The 22393-nt window shown below is 34.2% G+C and overlaps 3 protein-coding genes across 4 annotated transcripts in view; 1 reads left to right on the top strand and 2 right to left on the bottom strand.

The window, feature by feature from the left end:
* LOC105456427 overlaps window positions 1-16839 on the bottom strand; it is a 33406-nt gene extending 16567 nt beyond the window's left edge. For both annotated transcript variants that reach the window (XM_011700445.1, XM_011700449.1), the window contains exon 1: window positions 16467-16839. The gene's annotated coding sequence lies outside the window, so the exon portion shown is untranslated. The remainder of the gene's footprint in view (window positions 1-16466) is intronic.
* Window positions 16840-17338: 499 nt separating this feature from the next.
* LOC105456424 (RNA polymerase II subunit A C-terminal domain phosphatase SSU72) lies at window positions 17339-19432 on the top strand. The gene is made up of 4 exons (XM_011700438.1): window positions 17339-17766; window positions 18069-18212; window positions 18411-18669; window positions 18758-19432. The coding sequence occupies exons 1-4, from the start codon at window positions 17684-17686 to the stop codon at window positions 18857-18859; spliced, it is 588 nt and encodes a 195-aa protein (XP_011698740.1). The 5' UTR covers window positions 17339-17683; the 3' UTR covers window positions 18860-19432.
* On the bottom strand, window positions 19246-22341 carry LOC105456425 (large subunit GTPase 1 homolog). The gene is made up of 4 exons (XM_011700439.1): window positions 22021-22341; window positions 20305-21703; window positions 19818-20118; window positions 19246-19614 (listed from the first exon to the last, which is right to left on the bottom strand). Exons 1-4 carry the CDS (start codon window positions 22123-22125, stop codon window positions 19467-19469), a joined length of 1953 nt encoding a protein of 650 aa, XP_011698741.1. The 5' UTR covers window positions 22126-22341; the 3' UTR covers window positions 19246-19466.
* Window positions 22342-22393: the final 52 nt, after the last annotated feature.

Raw genomic sequence — 22393 nt, 5'->3', positions numbered from 1 at the left:
GGTATTTTTTACCTCAAAAGTATTAGCTATGTATCATATGTGAAAGCTTCAAAGTATTGTCTATATTTATATATCATCTATATTATTGAAGAGTTACGGTTAGTAACGGTTTTTTTTTTCAAGAATCTCATTTACTATTCTATCAATTCTTGTGAGATATCAAGTCTGAATGATTAAAGAAACTCTTTGAATCTACAACCGGATGCAATAATTAGCAATATTCTTTCACGCGCGTGCGCGCGCGTGTGTGTATGTGTGTGTATGTACGATTGAGTGAAAAATATGTATTGAACCAAAAAAGGAGGATTCACGAATGAGTTTTATTGAGTCAAAAATAAGATTAGATATTATAGACATAAAATACAAGGTCATCTGTTAATATGAACTTCGTCACTGTAGATAACGTTTGATTATTTGTAGAAATGACGAGATTTGCACAAAAACACACCTTAACTTGTCAATATACACTTTATAATAAATAGATTTATAAAAATATAATTTACAAATTGAATTAATTACTTTACTTAAAAGAAAAGAAATCATTAATGTTAAATCTAAATATTTGAAAAATAAAATTCTTTTTTATAATCTTATAATTTATAATCTTATGATTAAAAACTGAAAATTAATTTATTACTGTTATTTGATTTTTATTGGTTTGGACGTGATAGGACAGGACATTTCGACGTGTTCACTATCTGAAAAATTTATCTTGAAGGGGAAGCTGATATCAGGTCCCTAGGACGCGTAAAGCTAGCGCTAGACTATGCGCTAGCTAAACTTAAACTATCGAAACCTCGATAATTTGTAGAATTTTTTTACTTTATTTAATCATTAAAATATACGCTATTAAAGAGTTATATGAGATGATTAAGGAACGCTCTTATAATTTTTTATTATTAATGTAATAAAAATTGTTGCTTTAAAGCGAATTTTTTGTATGTAAAATTACATTTGCGTGTCAGATTTTCAATTGCGCGGCCCATGGATCTTTTGTTGATGAAAAATGATAGGATATATCTTATAGGTAAGGTCTTCCTAACGAAAGAAACAATAGAGTGCACGTGGTTCGCAAGCGAAGCCTGCAACTGGGACATGGCTGTCACGATCATCATTACAGACAATAATCGTTTCAAGGGATTTCCTCGATATTAGTAACCGACATCAGCAACGTTGAATATTTTCTCTTCAATATTAACTGTCAGCACAATGTTCCATAAAACGTATCATTTCGATTTTTCCATTAATTTAAATTTGAAATTGAAAAGTCATTATACTGAAAGTCATTGTATGTCATGTTTCCTAATTCTTAAATTATATTATTAATATTTTACGTATTATTTAATTATTGCGCTTTGCATTATAATATAAAAATATTATTATTACGTTTTGCAGTGCAGATAAAAGATTAACTGATACGATAACAAATCCGTATGGGTACTTGAGAGATCGCGGCGAGCGAGAACGAACGATTGTATTGTATCTTTAAATCATAACAGCTGGCATAAAGTATCTAATTTTAATTTGTAAACCTGTACATTATATTTATACTATCTTATATATCAAAGATTACCATAATTTTTTTTTACTTAAATGGAGCAAGTTACTTTACAAGTATAAATTGTCTTGAAACTTTTACAACAATATTACTATTCAGTTACTAGTTCAATATTACTAATCAGTTTTAATATATGTATATAGCAATTAAAAATATAACAAATTTTCATATTTATATTATTTTTCATATTTAAATACGCTATTGCATGATGACTACGTTATTAGCGTAAGTCGATAAGCAGATTAGAAGCCTAACGGTTTCAATAATCATTCGTCAGCAAATAAATTCTCCATTTTCCCCATTATACTGATTGTATTGCTCTAACAACAGTTTTATATTGCAAAATATTAACAAGCGGTGAGCAAAATATGTAATTATTCGCGCTCTGTTACGATCGTCTCAAAGACTCCGTTCGATTCCGTAATCTGAGAAAGATGCTTTTATATGTGAAGAGTCACGAAAGAATACTATTACAATGCACCAGCCTAAGAAATGAAGGATTTATAAAAGTAGACAATAAATTTAATTTTAAGAAATCGCACCATTGGTTTCGTCACATTTTAGATGTCTCAGTATTTCGTTTCAATTATGTATTCTCAATAAAATAATAAAAATAGAATAAACGAAATAGCATGATATTGCATTTATATATATATATATATATAATATATAATAGATGCATCATTCATTGTTTCGTCTATTATTCTATGCTATTGCTACTAAAAATGGATAAATTTATAAGTTTCTGCTATAATAAATGATATACAATATAAATTAGAAAATATTTTCTATAAATTAACACGATGCTTGCATTGCTCTCTCTTATGCTATTGTATATATATTCTTATGTAACACTTCGAAAACATTATGATCAACACACACAGGACACGAATATCACGTTACGAGATGTAGCGATAAAGCTTTGTTTAAACCGCACTTTTATGCAAGCTGAAATATAGATAAAATTTGCAATATGCATCATATCGACAACATATCGATATCGCTTTTGCACACAAATTCGTCTATCTTTTTTAACATTTATGTTTCCTAATAAAAAATTCTGTCCAATGATGTTATATGACTATTAAATAATAGATCGCGACGCGGAAATTTAATTAAGAGTACAATAGACACTGAAGTTCAAATCGAGTATGCGGTATAAAAGTGGTGGCGCGTGTAAAAGTAAGATACTTTTCCATAGTGTAAGAAACGAAAGTTTTACACTACAACGCCAGCGGCGTCGTAACTTTGCGATTTAAGGACCGTAAATATCGCGGCTAAATTTAGATTGGGATAAATCACGCGCGCAGTTGCGTCGTAAAAAACATGCGTTTAAAAATATAATATGTATTTGCTAATGCACGTAATTTTACGCAATTAACAAGAGCTGTTATAGCTCTTGATTAATTGCCAATAACTGAAGATAATGATATAACTTAGATATATCGCATGTCATTTTGTAGAATAATTTATAGAACAATCAAACATATTATTGCGTTTGCATAAAAAAATTTTATTTGACTTGTGTAATTTGGCTTATGTTCCATTTTTGGAGGTGTCAAGCCTTACTTAAGTCCAGTATACGACAGCACAAGAGAGAATATTGCAAGTTAATTTATGGACAATATTTTCTAATTTATCTTGTGTCATTTTATAGTAGACTTGAAATTTATATTATACATTCATCCGTTTCTACTAGCAATAGGACAGAATAATAGACGAAACAATGAATAATGCATTTATTATCCAATGTTCTGGCAAATTACTAAAGTAATTTTTACATAAATTAATTGAAAGAAAGTGTTTAAAGTGTTTAACATATTTCTATTGTAAAATTGTAATATATCTAATAATTATTTTGATTCTGGGTTTTTAATAATTTATATAATTATTTAACGTCAAAAATAAATATTATATATGTGTCTTCTATCCAAAATATCTATCTAAAATAAAGTGGAAGCCACTTATAAGAATCGTAAATATATAATATTTGAAAAAAAAAAATTGAAAACAAAGATAATTTATAAAGATAAAGAAAATACTTTAAATTATTTTGATATTATCGTTTTAAAAGTAATTAACACCAGTTTGTTTTCACATTCAATCTTTGAACATGTTAGAATTGAAATCCGGTGAAAGTTCAGAAAGCTCGAATAGAAACAATGGCATTATACTTATTTGTGATTATCACATCGTTTAAGCCGCGATCTAGAATAATTTTCTGATCGCCCGTCAGAAATTGATCTTGATTTATAACCCTTTGATCTGATTCTACAACATTTTTCGATTAGCTAATCGTTTATCATTACCGTTAATTCGACCGATTTACCATCGTCATTAATCGCGCAATTTTGCACGAGTTGTCGATCATACTGCGATTGCACCTCCGTTTATCCGAACGAATCGATCGCAACCGCAACCCGATGTTCGCATTTTGCAGAAATTCCTTACGGTGCATTTCAACGTATCCGAGAAAAGGCAATTTGAAATCAAGAATTTTTTTGCATAATTTATATAAATGCAATATTTGTGAGAAAATTAACCAAGTTATTCAGAAAAGTAGTTCCTCAAACAAATGGCCTCGGAATTGTCAATACAACTGTTACTTAGCATGATGTCATTTCACGTTTTTTGCAAGTATTATTAAGTCTTGTTCATAGTGTGCGCATAATGACTGTCTACGGATAGATTTTATCTTCATAATATGCGAATCTCTCAACATGTCCTTGCGAAATTCCTTGCGAAGAACCTTTAACTAAGATTTTTATTAATAGCAAGCGCAAGAACTCGGAATGCGACATTCGCATGCTGTAACGGTAAGCAAATTTTTTTCTTACAGAATTAGATAAAAACATTGAAGATAATTAAACATATTCATTAAGCAATGCAGTTTTTTAAGTGCAAAGCAGATTTATTAAAATGTAAGCTAAAATGCCGAAAGTTTATAATTATTATAAAGCGTTGGAATAATACAATTTCATAAATTTATATACACTATTAAAAAACTCACTCATATGCAACACAGTAATTAGATTAAAATTAAAATTCGATTAATTTTTATTTTAATATAATATATGTAATAAAAGTTACATCTGAGAACAAAATCTAACAAATACTCAAGAGACAATGCAACACGTACAGATGGAGAAATTATATTTACTAATCAAATAATATGAATAAAGAAATAAAATTTAATCAAATCAATCTGTCTGTTTCTCTGTAAAAAGCTAACACAAACTGTGTTACGGAAATAAAAACTATGCGATGGCAGCGAAAGTGTAACTCAATTTCTAATCGACCGAATGCTCTGATTGCATCTCTAATGCATTTTATACGCTTCTGGATGAATAATAAGAAACAAAGCAGGAATTGTAAGCATAAATCTTGCATAATGTTTGAGACATCTGAATCTCTCAAATAACAATGGGAAATTGAATAAAATTTTAAATAAACAATACAGAGAAAACTTATAAAAATGCGGTGGTCTACAAAACTCTTTGGTTAATTATTTTAATGTAGAATTACATTTAGATTAAAATCAAAACAAAATTTGTTTTTGGTTTAAAAACAAATTTAATTTATACAAATTTTCGTTCAAATTTGATTTGCAATATCTCATTTTATTTTATTAAAATTATGTGCTTGACATAAATTTATTATTATTATTTTTTGTTACTTGTTATTGCTACTTGTTGACTTTTCCTCACAAATTTAATTTTCTGTATGAGTGTTCTCCAAACATGACATCTCATTAATTCAGATAATCAGAGCTCTACCTCGGTGGTGTACCTAGTCTAAAAATTATACGGCACAAATGCATGATCTTAAAACGCGCGTTAACCCGTACCTCATCATAAAGGACGTACGCGCATCCTTATCATAAAGTGCACGAGTCATAAATTCACGGGATACTATCGGCGTGCGTGGAGAGCGTTATCCTTTCAGCGTTCGTCTAACATCATGAATCACCGACGTTAACGACAGGTCGGCCGGCCACCGTAATCTAGTCCCATGCTCGCGTTTTCCCGCGCGGCCGCTCTACACCCTTATTTATCACCCTTAAGCGCACATCGAAAATAAATTATTTATAAAGTGTCTACTATTTTCGCATCATTCCAGCTATGAAACTTACGAGCGTAATTAATGCTGCCCGGGTGTATGTCGCCGTCGGCATTCGCTCAATTATCGGCGCATTGCATGTGTTTAGTATAAATCTGTTTTGAAAGAGCATTCTGCCAATAAATTGATAGATCTGAACGATCAGAAACAGGTAAAATTGATTAAATTGAGTTTTGATAGAAATATTTGTAAAGAAACAACGAAAATTTATATTTTTTTCTCCTCGAACAGTCAAGTTTCAAAAATACTTTATTAAAGTAGCGTTTATAAAATTTTCTACAAAAACATGGTTCTTCTCTTATATTCTGTGTTCTATTTCTGTATTCGTCGGGTATGAAATTATAAGTTAATTCGTCGGTCATTAAAATCAAGGATTTTCAATTATGGATAGAGTGCGATAATATTATATTATATTATATTATATTATATATTAAATAAAGAAGCTGAATAAATCTTACATACATCTCCTACATTTTTGCCCCGGGATTAATTACAAATATGTTTTGCTTCGATAGAATTTTAAGAAACTTTATAAAATTTTTTGATAATGCACAGAGAGTCACTATATTAATAAACAATAAATGTTCTAATAAAGTTTTAATAACGCTATATTTGATGTAGCATGTTCCGATAGCGTCATTGGATGATGCTGCTGGTAAAATTATTGTGTGGTATTATCTAATACGAGCATACGAATGATTTTGTTCTCATTGGGATTTTTATTAACCCCATCGCGATGCAAAGGCCATAAGAGAATACTGGTAGCCTATGTATGCGATTAATTATTAAACCGGTTGACATTTTATTTGTACACACGACAATGAGACGCGAATAAATTGAGCACGGATAAAATATCAATTATCATATTAAAAATCTCGACAACACTCATTATCGATGGAATAATAGTGGAAGGATAAAAAAAGCGATCTCTCATCCTTCGTACCATTATGACGTAATCTTCCTTTACGTTACGTATAAGAAGAAACACATTATATATTATATGCCATGAATCTCTATCTGGGTATTTAAATATGTAATAAAGTTTTTCTTTTTCATTTACACGAACGTGCTTCTTCATTGTCTTTTTTCTTGCTTTCATTTATATTCCACGAGATCACGGGCCCCGGAAGGCATGTTTGACGAAAGTATGTTTAATTAAAGTTTCTTCACAAAAACTGTTACATTATAAATGTTACATGAACGAATAATAGAGTTTCACAACTATGAAGAAATCGAGCATTTAAGAAATGGAATTTCTAAATATTTTCAAATAAATCAATTATTAAATTTAAATTATTTATTCTGTTGAATAAATTATTTAACCTTAAAAAAATATGGACTATTCAAATTAGTTGTATATATATTTAAATTCTGACTGACAATGGGTTCAAAATGATATTCATTATCTATGTATCTTCATGTGCTAAGATCAAGTTAAAGAAATCGCGTGATTACTTTAATATCCAATTATTTGTGCGTTCAAATAAATATTCTGGCAACACAAAAGAGCTTCACTATCCATTATTTTTTATTTGTCGAATACGGAAATACGATCACACCCGTCGATTGTCTCATCGTGCGGCATCACCAATAAATGTATTTCTCTCTTCGCGCACGGCGCTAATCGTAAGTATTATATCTTTCGTAACAACGAAAGGTCACCGTGTTGATGCACTAAGAGAAGAGATCGAGAGCCACCGCTATCATAGTACGTATCCTTTCCCGTGGCCTTTCTCTTTCACTATACACAGGCTGCTGCGCTTTCCCCTCGTCTTGCAGCAATGTAGGGTTCGATGTCGCGATTCGATCGCGGGCGTACTTTGAAAATCGATCCGGCGAAGAGAAACGCGTCAAAGAAAGTCAATGCTTCAAAAACAACAATAACGAGTTGAGTAAGGATAAATTTCCATTTTCACGGCAAGTCTTGCATGTCGTTGGAATGACGATGATAAAGAGCTCCGCGGGGTTTGCGCTCGTTCTTGCGCAAACGATTGGAACAAAGTCGTGCAAGGTCAAGCCAATGCCATATTTTCAAGCCGTGCAGGCTGTCTCCTTTAAACTGCATTTTCCTCATGTCACATATAGACTCGGAGGAGCTATACTCGATAACGAGAAATCGGCACAGCGTATAGCTTAATACACGGTCATTATAACGTGCTACACGTCTAATTAGCGCGTTCAGCGCTTGCAATTAACGGGTGCTGAACGCGTTAAAACGGCATTTTTATTGTTCTAGAGATGAAAATTTAGTAGATAAAAGAAAATTGCCTTAATTTATATCTCTTTTTTTCTTCTCTGATAACGTAATCTTTAGTTGCACCCGCGCGTGTTATGTATATGCAGCGTGTATTACGACCAGAAAGTTGTTTCTAATATTTCGCACCCAACATAATGTTATCCTAAAAATAAATTTTATACCACCAAAATATATGCAAATTAGCAAAAATTCACATTATTAAAATACGCATGAATCATAGCCAATTTTCTTTAACGTTTTGCTATATAAAGAATTATTGGAGAAATGTTTCTTTCCAACTTAATTTTAGAATTTTATTTTATTATTTTACAATTGTCATATGAAAGATTAAAGAATGCACTCGTTGAATGTCCTCGTATATATAATATCCTCTTCCGATTTGATAGGGTCGGCTTAGAGTAGAGTAAACGTACTAATTTGATGGGGGCGCGTGCACACCGATACTAGAATCGCAACGCGAAGGACTTCTTTGCCCTAGAAACGTCATTGGTGCGATTACCAACCACTCGTAATAAGTCCGACCGACACACACAGTCAAGTCCGTTATGCAATTGCACGTCCTGCAAACGGCCGGGGGCCCACTTCGTGACGACGACGACGACGACGACGACGACGACGACAACGACGACGACGACGATGACGACGACCGAATTAGGACAACCGAGCGCTACCGAGGACACTATAATGCACTTTAACGCTGATGCAGGCCTTCCTGTAATCTACGCCTCATCTCGACGTGAACGTAACGAGCTGTCTAGCTCGCTTCGCTTTAATGAATAGAGTGCATTCTAATCCAACAATAAATGCAGTCGCAAATATCAAAACAACCTGATATTCTGTCAATATATTTTGTGGTAAAATATCATTTGCCTGTGACATTCGTTCGTTATATACGACTTAGAGGATAAAATGTTTAAACTGTATCCAAGTATAAAATTACAAATTAAATAAAAAACATTATATAATGATAACGATTGGCGTAGAAATAATTTGCTTATTTTAAAAAAACACTTTTTGAAATGAAATAATAGTGAAAAATGAAAATCGATATTTACATAATCGATTGCTTAACTTAACAGTTTTGCTGTCCTGTCTGTGACATCATGTGTGTCAAAGTGATTGTAGACTTGCTTTCGTTTACACTGTCAATATTACTATTACATTATCAATATTACCCTAGCTGAAAATAGAGTAATTTTTAGTTGGACTTATAATAATAATAATTTATATCTTCAATGTCTTTTATATCATCGTGCTTCAAAGAATTAAGTGTATAATTTCGCGTCGATGTTACTTGCGCAATAAATGAAAATAAACATGCTGAAAATGAAAACGCTTTATATTCAATTTGCGTTTGCGTTAAGGCGTTAAGGTGATACAACTGCGACGATACTAATCGCATGGCCGGAAAAAACGCGCGAGCAATGTCCAGGGGACAGAGAAACATACGTGTGTATTGGTTTCTCTTTATGCACGCGAATCATGTGTCACGCGGATGAGGTCTCGCGCCACGTAAGGTCTGCAAAGATCTATATTTGTCTCTCTTTATTTTTCTCGCGTGACCACGATTGGAAATGTTGGTTAAGAATTGTGCAAGGCGCTAAATACGTTAACAATTAGGCCGAGCAATCGGTGGAACACAAGGTGAAATAGATTTGCGAGTCATAAGCGTAAATCAGGACCCGTTTAAAAGCCTGCCTTTTGTTTGCCACAAACGCTGAAATGTATTCTTATGCTTCTGACGACTTCCCGTGCGCGTATCGTAAGATAAATGAACGGATAAGTACCCAAAAATTATCTAGAATGCGCACAAGATAGATGCTGCTTATGGAAACAAAGATGGATATGTTATGGAATTGGATATGTATTAGATATTTTCATGTACATATATTTCTTTTAAAGCTATTGATATATGCTTATAATTTATAAATATTTGGATAAAACTAAACATATAGAACATATCTCTCCGTAGAGGCACATATATGTTCCAACCTTGACTTTAACAGCAGCTGTTCAATTTTGTAAAAGAAATATTTATTAATTTCTGTTAATATCATTGCTTCTAAAAATGATGTTATATAATAGACTACTTATTTCATTAAACGAGCTTATAATTTTCAACAAATTGCTGAACGCGAAACTCGTCAAATTTTAAAAACGTTGCGCGTTTTATTATGGGATTTTCAGTACAAAAGTAGATACTCGGTAAGATTTTTTGAGATGATACAAAGTTTCGAGACAATATATACGCACGAGTGTCGCGACATTTGGCTTGACAACATTACCGGGTAATTACCGAATGCTTGGCGCATACACAATGTTTACATCAGCTTTACGCACAAATTTATCTCGTTACATTGCAGGAATGCGTTATCGGAGAAGGTGCGACGCGAGAAGCGAGGTTCGCATAGCGATTCTAAGGGCGAGTCTCGCTTTCACGCTCACGACGAAGAAAAGTTCTTTTGGAGAAAGCGATGCTGCTCGCATGCATATTTGACGCGTAACTTCCTTACTCGTCATCGCCGATAGTAATGGGCGTCGACGTGAGATGCGAGATAATTCCGTGATCTTACGTAAATACATGTGCAAGTCAAACTAAAAATTACTCGATTTTCATAATCGTCTTATGTTTTATCAACGTATCTGTTTTGAAGTCTCTTTTAAGCTTATTATCATATGACGTTACCGTGACAAACACGTGATGCTTTTATTAATGTGTTTCATTAACTAATTAGTTACGGTATTACTTTAAATTAATTAAAAATAAAATTATTTTTAAGCCCATAGATTGCGCCTAATATAAGATTAGATGATAAATTTACCATTATTATATATAGGTATAGATAATTAAATATTTGATACCTAATAAAAATCATCTTTACCGAATATTTATAATAAAGAAGCGATACGTTTATCATGTTTCATGTCTCCTGCACGTACACAATGACTTCATTTTTCCAAAAGTTCTCCAACATCGCACGAGATGATATTTTTAAATTTCCGACAGCAGTGGGCCAAAAGCGGGAGGACTCCATGCATACCTCCTGGAGCGGAGAAAGATATGAAACGACTGTCTCCGTAAAGATGTTGGGGCAACGGCCCATCAAGGTCGCGTTACGATTGCACGCGCGGACGCACTACCTCGAAGTGGCGGAAAGGTGCACGAAAGAAGCGCTTAACAGCGACGATCCATCCCTCCGTGGTCTCGTCGAGAGTGACCTTCGTGACGTAACGGAGCGAAAAACCGCGTGAGTTCTATTACGTGTTCCGCACGCTAGTTCTATTTTATGTTCCGGCAAATTACACATTTCTGGAGGCGTATCAAGTGTAGCGTCTCAGGTACAAGATAGGTGTGAGTGATCGCGCGACGGCGAAATGAACTGGCGATGATAAGCTACCATTAGGTTGCTACCATGGAGAACTGCACGCTCGTCGCGAGTATCGCAATAACGATTAAAATCCGCTTTTTGCTCGTACCTCATTCCACCAAAAATTTGCACACGTCGCGGCGCCGGATGGAAAAGGCAATTTATTTTCAGTATACCTATAGCTGCTGATATATACATGCACTTGCTATTCAAAATATCTAAGATACATAGATATAAGCACATCACTATTGTTTCATATACAGAATATCTCGAAATTGCCGGATGTTTCTTTTTTATTCAAAGAATCTATTATAAACTTGGAAAAGATTTTTCCAAGGTTAATCAGGAGATAATATACCCATCTTAATTTACATAAGTATATATATATATATATATATAGGAAATGGATATTTTGACTATTCACTTTTCAAATATTATAAAATGACAAGAGATACGAGAGAGAGAGAGAGAGAGAGAGAAAGAGAGATCATGTAGAAAGATATAAATAGTGAAACCATAAGCTCGTGATAGCACAAAGTGAAATAAACTCGATAGTCTAAAATTAGATACTGTGTAAGGTGCGGTTAGAGTTTCGAAAAGAAAAAGGCTCCATAGAGTGCCAGGGAGAAAACCAGGCGCCTACGTTGGACACACGCCAACTATATTTCGAGTCTCACAATAGTAATCTTATCGTTCGTTGCTCTCACGATAATCGTAATACATACGTGCAATGTTAATTCACACGAAAAGCGTTACGGATCGTTGAATTTCTAGCAGAGAAAGAATCCATCATTGAGTAAACTGTCGACGCATTTTAGGCAAAAATATAAGTCAAGTTTTTTTCACATCGGGCTATAATGAACGAAACGCGGTAGCAAAGCGCACGACTTTCTAACAGTAAGAGTTATTACGCGAATCCAGAAATTACGAAAACGTGAAACTTATACAAAATATATTTTTAGCGACAAATATCTACTTTCGTTGCCAAATACTAGCGACTAATTTTAATTTTGGCACGGCGCTATCATGCACGTTGCAAAATTCGCATCGCGTTAATCACAAGGCAGACCAATAATAAAATGATTAATAGAAATTAATGGAAACTTGGACTAATGACGAAATCAATATCGAATATTACGATACAAATTGTAGGCAATTTCCAGTACATCAGAATTAACCAAAAGCAACATTTATAGTCATTGCGGTCAATGTCGATTGCATGATGGCATAATAACAAGTTAGTACAAGTTGTACGGAGTAGCAATTAGGAGACACGTACACACACAAACTTGGGATTTTCATTGCGCGAAATAAACTCACGCACAAACATTTTCGTGAATAATAAATGATATTCTCTGTCGTTTAACAAATTACTTTCGGCTTTCGCTATTTGAGAACAAAGTAGTACCAATAACCATATTACTGTCGCTTTTACTAATTGCAGTGAAGTAAATTTCAGAGCAGACGCAATCGTGCAGATTAGAAAACGCTGCAGGCAACAGAGTTTGTCTGGCAACCTTTGAGATTCGCTTTCGAGGCGTCTAGCTGCCTCAATGTCGAAGCTAACTCGCGGTGCGAAATACTCGATGCTTGCATACCGATCGAGGACAAGTCGTGACGCGAATCGCGAACCGTTTTAATGACCTTTGTACATTCACTCGCGCTTTCGCGACGCGAAAAGTGTGGTGAACCCTTTACTAATACGTCGAAAATCTTAGAGAAAGATCCAGCATCACGCGTGTTTGCAAAAAAAATAATTTACAATTTAATTGACACATTATTTTAAAATTTATACCCAAATTCTTGAAAATTTAAAAAATGTATTTTTTAGGAAGAAAATTTTTTGAGAAAAAAAAGTAAATCAATTAAATCAATAATATTGTACAAAAGTCGGATATAAATTCAATTAGGCGAGATAGGCTTCTCTTATATCAGATTTCTGAATCGCCTATATTTCCCTAACTTTCGATATGCGGAAACTTCAGTTATTGAGTTGGAAACGACAGCTTTCGATTCCGCGCGGCTGAAGAAATTTCATCAAGTTCCGGTATATGAGGGATCTCTTGCAATCGCGTCGCGTCCTCTCTCCGCAGAAGAGTCGTCGTTTCCGCTCTACCGGTCGCGACTTCCCGACTTTCACAGAATCGGCCGCTGCGATATAAGATTGGCCAATCTGTGATTAATGCGGTTCAGGTGCGAAAGATGGCGATCTTCTTTTTAACTACGATTTATTAACTCTCATTATGAGTCTTAACAAGAGATTAGCTAACTTGAGATTAATAATGGAGAAGTGTGCAGTCTATTTATTATTGCCTCATGATTTATAAAGTCCTCGTAATATTGTGACAGTAAAAAAATTTATAATAAGTCAAAGCTACAAATGAGCTAAAAAAAGGAATGAGAGTTATTTTTAATTATTTTGTCATTCGATTGTTAAAATTTGCACGATTCTTTTTAATTCTACGAAAAATATCAACGAAAATTTATAAGAAATGTGTGTGTGTGTGTGTGTGAGTGAATGTGAATTTTGATTACTATGCTTGACTTATTGATGCACATAAATAATTAAAACTGCAAGATATTTCTTTACATGATTAAAAATTTCCAAGTTTAATCAGAAAATAAACAAATCGATTATGTCTGGGACTAATTCAATTTTGTCTCGTTCTACTTGATTTTTGATGCTAAATGACATCGTACAGTTATTTCTGCGAGTTTGGCATCGGCGAATTTAGCAAAGATCGACACGGAGACAGATAGGCGTGATTTACCAGCATAGACACGACGCGTAACATTGATATTCAGAACATGAAACATACTCAGGAAAGAAGGAATAATTTAATAAGCGTTGCATCACGTAAGGGTAACTTTTGGTTATTCGTTTATGCATATAATATCTCGTCGGACGTCAGTTAGATGGGCTCTCATGGTCGCGGAGTACTCGTCATTAATATCCATGAGTTAAGTTAAAGCCTATCCGGCTGTGCATTTTTGGCGTCGAGCACGTAGAACATAATTTACGACTATCGTGCGAGACACTGTTTGCACGAACAATCGATTGCACAGTCTATACTTAGCAGTTCTCTGTTATTTATTTTTGCGTTCGCTGAACGAGAAGATACGTTATCACACACGAGGGAGAAATGTTCGATTTAAGAAGTAAGACTCTAAATGAAGAGTTAAAATGAACAATTAAAATCAAATATTATCTAATCATTATTTTAATATTGTTATAATGCAATCTATATAGATTTCAGTAATTTAGTTCTTACGATTATCGATTTTTATTTTAAAAAATTAAACCATATTATATTTTACATTATTTATGCGTATGGCATTATATACTGCAATGTAACTATAAAATTAGTAAATTATAATAATAATAATCCGTGTGCAAGACGTAAAAAATGTATTGCAAAATATCGTATCATCTTTCATATTTAGTGTAGTTCGAAAAGCCTACCGACAATCATCGATACGCAACGTTACAATCGCCGGAAAATATTTCCATCTAAGTGGACTGAGTAAAGCAATCACTATGCGAGGTGCAGCGAAGCACATAACACGCGCCATTATGGTCAGTACAAAGAGACGAGCCATGGATCTAAATTGGTTTCGTTCATCGTTGATTCGTTTGTACGTACAAGTTGCGGTGCACGTGTACTCACCGATGATTCGCGGAATCGGAGCGTATACGAATGCTGCGAGTAGCTAAACTTACTTGACGCGTTTATTTTATCAATACCATCGATTCACGCCGACAAAATTCGCGCGATCCATTTTTTAATAATTCCGTATCAAATGATGATGTGAGAAAAATTGTGGAAACTCTACAGATCGAAATTTTTGTTTTCTCAAATAATGTTATATGTATATCTTTAAAAAGTTTAAAACAATAGAACATATATATTCCTTACATTGCGAAGAATCTTAAGAAACAGAAAAATATAGAAAGTAATTTCGTAATACTTTCTTTGACAATTTATAACAATTCCGATCACTTTGAAACAAATAGCAAACATTGTGACAACTTTGCAACAAAATATCAACTTAACATCAAGTTTCTGTTTAAAGGAAATTGATTTGAAATATATTAATAAATATAATCTCCTTATACTTACTCTCTTTTTTAAGGTTTAATTTACCAAAAGTTTCTCATTTTTATTCATTACATATAATTATATATATAATAATTTGGGAAGCTATAAATACAAAAGTTGACTTTTTCTCAATAGAAAAAAAATCGAAACTGATGAATCGGTGTTGTAAAAGAAATTATTGCGGCGGAGAATTGAGAGGGCGGGGAGGCAGAGTGATGTGAGTATAATACAACACAATCGTGTTATTATGCGATTTTAACTCATCTGTATATCATCTCGATAACGATTCCCTCGAAACGCTCACCGAATCCGTTCGAGGACTTTCGGGGTATCGGGTTCTCTTTCGGATGATCGCGACACCGAGCATTATAGTCTTAGGAGAATCATCGAGCGCGAAATTGAAGTCTCGTCGAAGCCTTAATTCAGGGGGCCCCGCCTTAATTCAGGCCCCTGGTGAGTCTGAGATAGTAGGCACGCAATCTTCATCGAGCGTCCCGAGTCGCGTCGCGTCCGCTGTATCCCGACGAGGTATACGCGCGCGCGGCGCTAGTCATTATTTCGCGATTTTGTAACAAATCCGCGACCATTGCGGCATTATGCAATATAATGACGACCTTTTTAATTCTTCGCCCGACTCGAGAACGCGAATTTCGCATGCGATTTGTAGAACGATGCAAACCTAAAGCCGATTCAACAGCTTAAATTCTCGTAAATCGTTCGTAAAAAATTAACCTTAAAAATTCTTCTCAATCTTGATGTAGTACACAATAGACAATCTGTTATATATAGTTTCTCGTCATTTAAACTGCAGCTATCTTGTAAACGTCGTTTTACATTGTCTAATATATTTGTATATTTTTATCAAATATCTCATTTCCATATATATATCAATGCGATTATTATTCAATATTATATCGATAATCACTTTTTGTCAAATCTCGGGAATTAAACTTAGTGAGGACTGAGGATGGCATTTGAAAAGTAATTAAAGCACACACAACAAACGCGGCGAATGCATATAACCTCTTACCTCATCGGCAAATACACACGTCAACTTTACTCACCAGGATGCAGAGACTTTGGGCGCTTTCCGAATGACCGCGTTGTTTCTCAGCGAACAGTACGATGAATGAGCACATTTATGGACACGAAGCACTTTTCGAAGAATCTCGTTCACGCGATAAGATGAAATACTTTTCGAAGAACTTCCGTCCGCGTGTGCGTCCAAACCAAACGTACCTTCAAATTACATTTACATATACCGCTTGAAGTTTGAACTAAACGTGGACCACGTGACTGTTTTGGAAAGTCAGTAACCTGCAGTGACCACTGATAATTGTCGCACCAATAATCATCATTAGATATATTGATATGTATATTATACATACATACATATATCAATAGTGATTACGTGATAGAAGACTCGCTATTTGAAGAGATTTAACATATTTCATATACCTACTATATAATTGTCTCAAAGATGCACATCAAGGAAAGGGAAAATTTTACTCGTAAAATAATAATTAATTAAATATTCGTTTTATAATGTATTATATAGACGCATAATTAATACTTATTTTATCTTGTTGTTATATCGATAAATTAAATATCCATGGATTGATCAATCTAAACGTAACAGCGCATTTTATAAGACCATTGCAGACAGCTGATTTATTCGGAAGATTCGGAAGGTGTTTCTTTGTCACTGAAGAAGAGTTCGTTTCAGTTGTGCATCGTGTACCTGTACTTATTCATAGATGTCGTTAACGAACGACATGTCTATACACCGCGGCTGATAAAGCGGAAAGAAGTGCAGTTTCTTTATCTTCAGCGTATTGTCGGTAACGGATCTTTTCAGCATCAGCTACGATGTCACATATGTATATATATATTAATTAGAATATTTGTTGACAGATGACGCCAAAGAATATATGTTTATCGTCTCTATCGACGGAGCAAAAAATCCTGAGACTTCTGAGAGATCGTGGATCGTGACTGCGGTTTAGGATTTCCGTAATTACTTCTAACCGGTAGAAGTATTTTATCTCGCCGTGGGGAACGATTAACGTTCGCTCGGGCTGCACTGCGCCTCCATTACGCTCCGATTCAGATAAAAGAGAATAAATTACACTCACACAAAAAATTTGTACGTCGCGTATCAGATGCATCCTTTGTAACTTTTCAACATAACCTTCAAACGTGAGATTATCTTTGGATTAGACAATACATAACACGACTCTATCACGGCTTTTACGTTATCGTTGATAGAACGCGCGGAAGGATGCCGGCTCCAAATTCCATCAGCGTAGCCGTAATATGCTCCAGTAACATGAACAGGAGTATGGAGGCGCACGCGTTTCTAAGGTAACCGGGTCGTGCAGTCAACTCGCGATGATTAACCTGTTAAAATCCAATTAATCCAACAATTATAGCCTCCGTGTACTTAATTCTTTTGCAAAGTACAATTTTCTTTTCTAAGATTGTATAAATGTCTCCTGAAATATTCTGTAGCGAGACGTAAATTTGCTTTGACTGCTTTGAGTCTTCGACAAGATCAAAGAACTTTTCTTGAAAAAGTTTCCAGGAAATTCTAGTATTTAATAGTTGAAATGAAGGTTGTTGCACGATAAATGCAGAGTATCATTTGAGAATATTGATTGTTTCAGCAAAAAGGGATTTAATGTGAAATCATTTGGGACAGGAGACAAGGTCAAACTACCAGGTACTGCACCAGATCGCCCCAACATCTACGACTTTGGAACTTCGTATGATGAGATTTACAATGATCTATTGATGAAAGACAAGCAATAGTATCCTTTGCATACAAATAAACTTCTCGATATTTTTCTAATATATATATATAAAATATTAAAAATATAAATCTATTTTATTTGTTATTTTTGTAATATTCCACTACAGAGTTATTGATTAAATCTAAATAAATAATGTTTCCTCTCTGTCTAGTGCTATGTTCTTGTATAATATTTATCCCTTAACGATTAATACAGTTATACGCAAAATGGTCTACTACATATGTTAGATCGGAACCGTCGGATAAAGCCTAGGCCGGAACGGTTTCAATTGTCCAAGGATAAGTTCGATATTCTAATTACGTGTGAAGAACGAGTGTATGATCAAGTAATCGAATGTATGGAATCTAGAACTAAAGAAGATAATCAGCCTGTGCATCTGATCAATATCGACATTCAGGATAATCACGAAGAGGCTACAGTAGGATCGTTTCTTATATGCGAACTAGTGACAGTGGTATTATATATATATTTTTACATATTTTTTTACATTTTGATTGCATATTTCAATTTTACAATATATAAATGTTCTCTTTGTGTTTTAGTTGGCGAATAGCGAAGACTTAGACAATGATATAGATGAACTACTCCACGAATTTGAGTCCAAGTTTGCAAGAACAATATTACACACTGTATTATTTTACTGAAAATCCGTCGCCGACACGTAAATTATCAGGAATTTGGTGTTCGTCGAATTTAAAATTTATTTATAAGGAAGTTAAATTATGTATTATTTACTGCGCGTATATATATGTATATTTATCCACCGAATTGAGTGGACTAAATTGTGTGACTCGAACGGAGAAATCCGCTTGTGCTTCCTACTTAACGGTTATTCCCATGGAATCTAACTGATATGGTCCGCTGTTAAAGTTGATATTGTAGTTGATTACAAGATTCACATCATGTCATGATTAAACACGGTCTGTAGAACATGAATTTTTAAACGTAAAACGAAAAGATATTGAGAACTGGATATCTCAATAGATATTGGAATGAAAGGAGATTGAGAATAAAGAGTAAATGCAGAGAATAAAATATAAAACACTAATATTTTAGCATATATATACACGTATCATGCACAATTACATCTGAATATAAATCTGCAACATACGAATATATGTATATTTGAATGTTGCAGAGTTGTTATACATATATATATATATATCTACATATACAATGATACAGCTATATCGCATAGCTGTTATAGATTAAAAAAATACAAAACAATGATTTTTTTTGCACATTTTGTATTCAATGTTGGTCAAGATGAGCATATAACCTTCGGGCCTTTTCACGTTTATTCTTATTAACGTGTTTATTCACTATTTTCCATGGTTTTTTGATTCTGTCCGAATGATCGTCGATCGATTCTGTCAAACTAACCGTTGATCCCGCGTGCCTGAAAATTAATTGTACCAGTTAAGTGAATTTTATATATAAAAATATGAGACGTTCTAATTATACATATAATGTACATATACTTCAATCATGTATGACAAAAGAGTCACTCGATTAGAATTCAAACATTTTAATAGGTCATATGATTATTATCGCAATATTATGAGTGACTGTTTAAATAAAGCCAACATTTTGACTGATTACTTTGTAGAGTTTTGCAGTTTTACAGGTCTAGGTTTGATATCATGTTTGTCCTGGAAGAAATTTCGATCCACGTCTTTGGTCGTTGTCCGACATCCCTCGTTTACGCGAATCGTTCGGGGTGGTACATGTCTGTTCGCAGATATATTGCGACGTCGCGGCGGGAATGTGTGAAAGCGCTCTTGGTCGAACGTCGGCGGCGCAACGCAGTATAGCAATCTACCGTTAACGAAATCTTTCAAAATGTATCTGGCTGAACGTGGATTATCCGGTTGACCATTCTGCGTCATAAAACCTCTATTATCTGCAAAAAAAAAATATGATATCAATTTATATAGAAATATACGTTATAATTATTATAAGTAAATGTAAACAAAAATAATTTATATGTACAACAATGCGATATTATAAATATACAATTAGAGCACAGGTCTTTTACATTTTAATTTCAGTACTTTTGAACGTTATATAGTTTAAACAGACTACATACAACCATACGCATTCAGAAGTTCCTCTGCGGTTGGTACGCGATTCGAGTCTTCTCCCTCGGGTGGTGCAGGTAACATGAAGCCATACAGGTCCTCTAGAATATACCTAGGTATTAATGTAGCCAGCAACGTAATTGCCGGTACATGATCTCGCATCTGATCGATCGACAGTATGCCATTCAAGATCATCTCCGCTTTTGTACAAACAAAGCTTGGCATCACCAAACCTGGACAGTCACATAATAATAAATTCTTGTCTAAATACAACGTTTGAAAGTGCTTAGTTTTGCCCGGTGTGGCGGACACAGAAACTTTTTTGTCCATGAGTAGAGCATTGATGGTGGAACTTTTTCCAACGTTCGGATATCCTACCAAACCAATCGTTGTCACTCCATTTGTGTAGGTTTTATCATCGGTATAAATTGTTTTAAATAACTCCACAAGATCGTTCCTGTTTAATAATTTCGATGAATTAACTACTTTTTTTGTTTTCTTTTCTGAGACTGTCGTAGAAATTTTTAAGTTCTCCATTGCACATTGAGCTTCTATTTGTTTATTATTATCACTTTCTATATAAGGTATAGTACATATATTACTGTCAACGATACTATCCTCCGCGCTTTCATATTCCGATTCTGAAGCAAATTCCGAGTTCCACTCGTCGGTACTATCTTCATCCTTTTTATCAAAATGATCATCGTCATTTTCACCTCTTGCTTCATCATCTTCTTCTTTTTCTTCATCCTCTTCCTGTATCCGCTGTTTTTCTACTGCTAACGTAGCTGAAAAAAAAGCCACCTGCACATTTATGTCGGTAAAATATTTTGCCCATGCCTCTCTCTGCTCGTCCGTTAACAAGTCCGCCTTGTTGAGAAGAATCATATTTAATTTATCGGGATTTATCTCTTTAACATAACGCTCCAAATCTTCGCAGCGAAATAGCAATGGATTACGTGCATCTACAATTTGTACAATCACATCGCTATGTTCTATGACTCTCCACAATTGTCGCCAAAACTCTAAATTTCTCTCGTAAGGTGTCAATATCAATCCTTGGACTTCTTGCAGCATGGCTAAATGGCGTCTCCATTCCAAGAACGCCTCTTTCTCAAGAGTGTGCAGTTCCTGGGCGTTTGTGCAACTGTTCCATTTGGGTCTTCTAGGTATCTTAATGAGGCCCTTGTTTCTTTCTTGTGTTTCCAACACTTTCTGCTTTTCGTTCTTCGAGAGCAAGCCACCACTATTCGGATTGACAAATTTAATATTTAATTTCTCCGCATTAAACTCAGTCCCTGCGAGTTCAGCGGTAGACAGAAACTCTTGAAATGAGCTCTCCTCTGTAACCGACTGCAAGTTGAGTCGACCCCAATCGTAACCGTCATTCATCTCAGTCGTATGAAGCTACGTAAAAAGGGAGAAAAGAAAAAATTTATATTTTCACAATTATATACAATATAAAACAACTGTCAACGACTTAGTAATTAACAAATATATATTATCGATAGCAGATTTATCTGGTAAAGTTTTCGATGAACATCGGAACAAGTTTGTCATAATACATGATTAAAAATGTAAACACGAACGCAAATTTTCAAATTGCATCGTTTATGAGATACTTTTATAATATTAATTTCAATTCAGCCCACGCTTGCCAAGGATACAAGTGGCACTCGTACGAAAAGGTTACAAGGAAGTTCAAATAAATTCATTGTTTTTACCATAGACGGCTCATTGTTGTTCCTCTTAATTTTCTTCGATCCAAATCGATCCCTGATTAAGGATTTTCCTAAATTACCAGCTCCTCCTTTGTCTTTCTTGCCCATGATCTCTGTTAGATAATTATTTTTTGCCAAAGTAGCATGTGACTCTGCGTGCGCGACTTGAACAACTTTAAGGTTACGTTTTGTGAAACATAACCTCACAGTCGAAGAAGCGGGTCAAGCGACCATGATGTGTTGTAGCTCCACCGCTTACAAAAAAGAATTAAAATTCTCTCAATCAGTTGTTATTTAAAATTGAAAGCAATTTATTGATCGAATCGATTAATAAATAACGCAAAATGTGTATATTTCTTGAAATAAATCGATGTAT

This window comes from Wasmannia auropunctata, unplaced genomic scaffold, assembly GCF_000956235.1.
Source record: "Wasmannia auropunctata unplaced genomic scaffold, wasmannia.A_1.0 LD335681.1, whole genome shotgun sequence".
NCBI lineage: Eukaryota > Metazoa > Arthropoda > Insecta > Hymenoptera > Formicidae > Wasmannia > Wasmannia auropunctata.
Note: the sequence above shows the minus strand (reverse complement) of the source record. Positions and strands in the feature narration are given on the sequence as shown.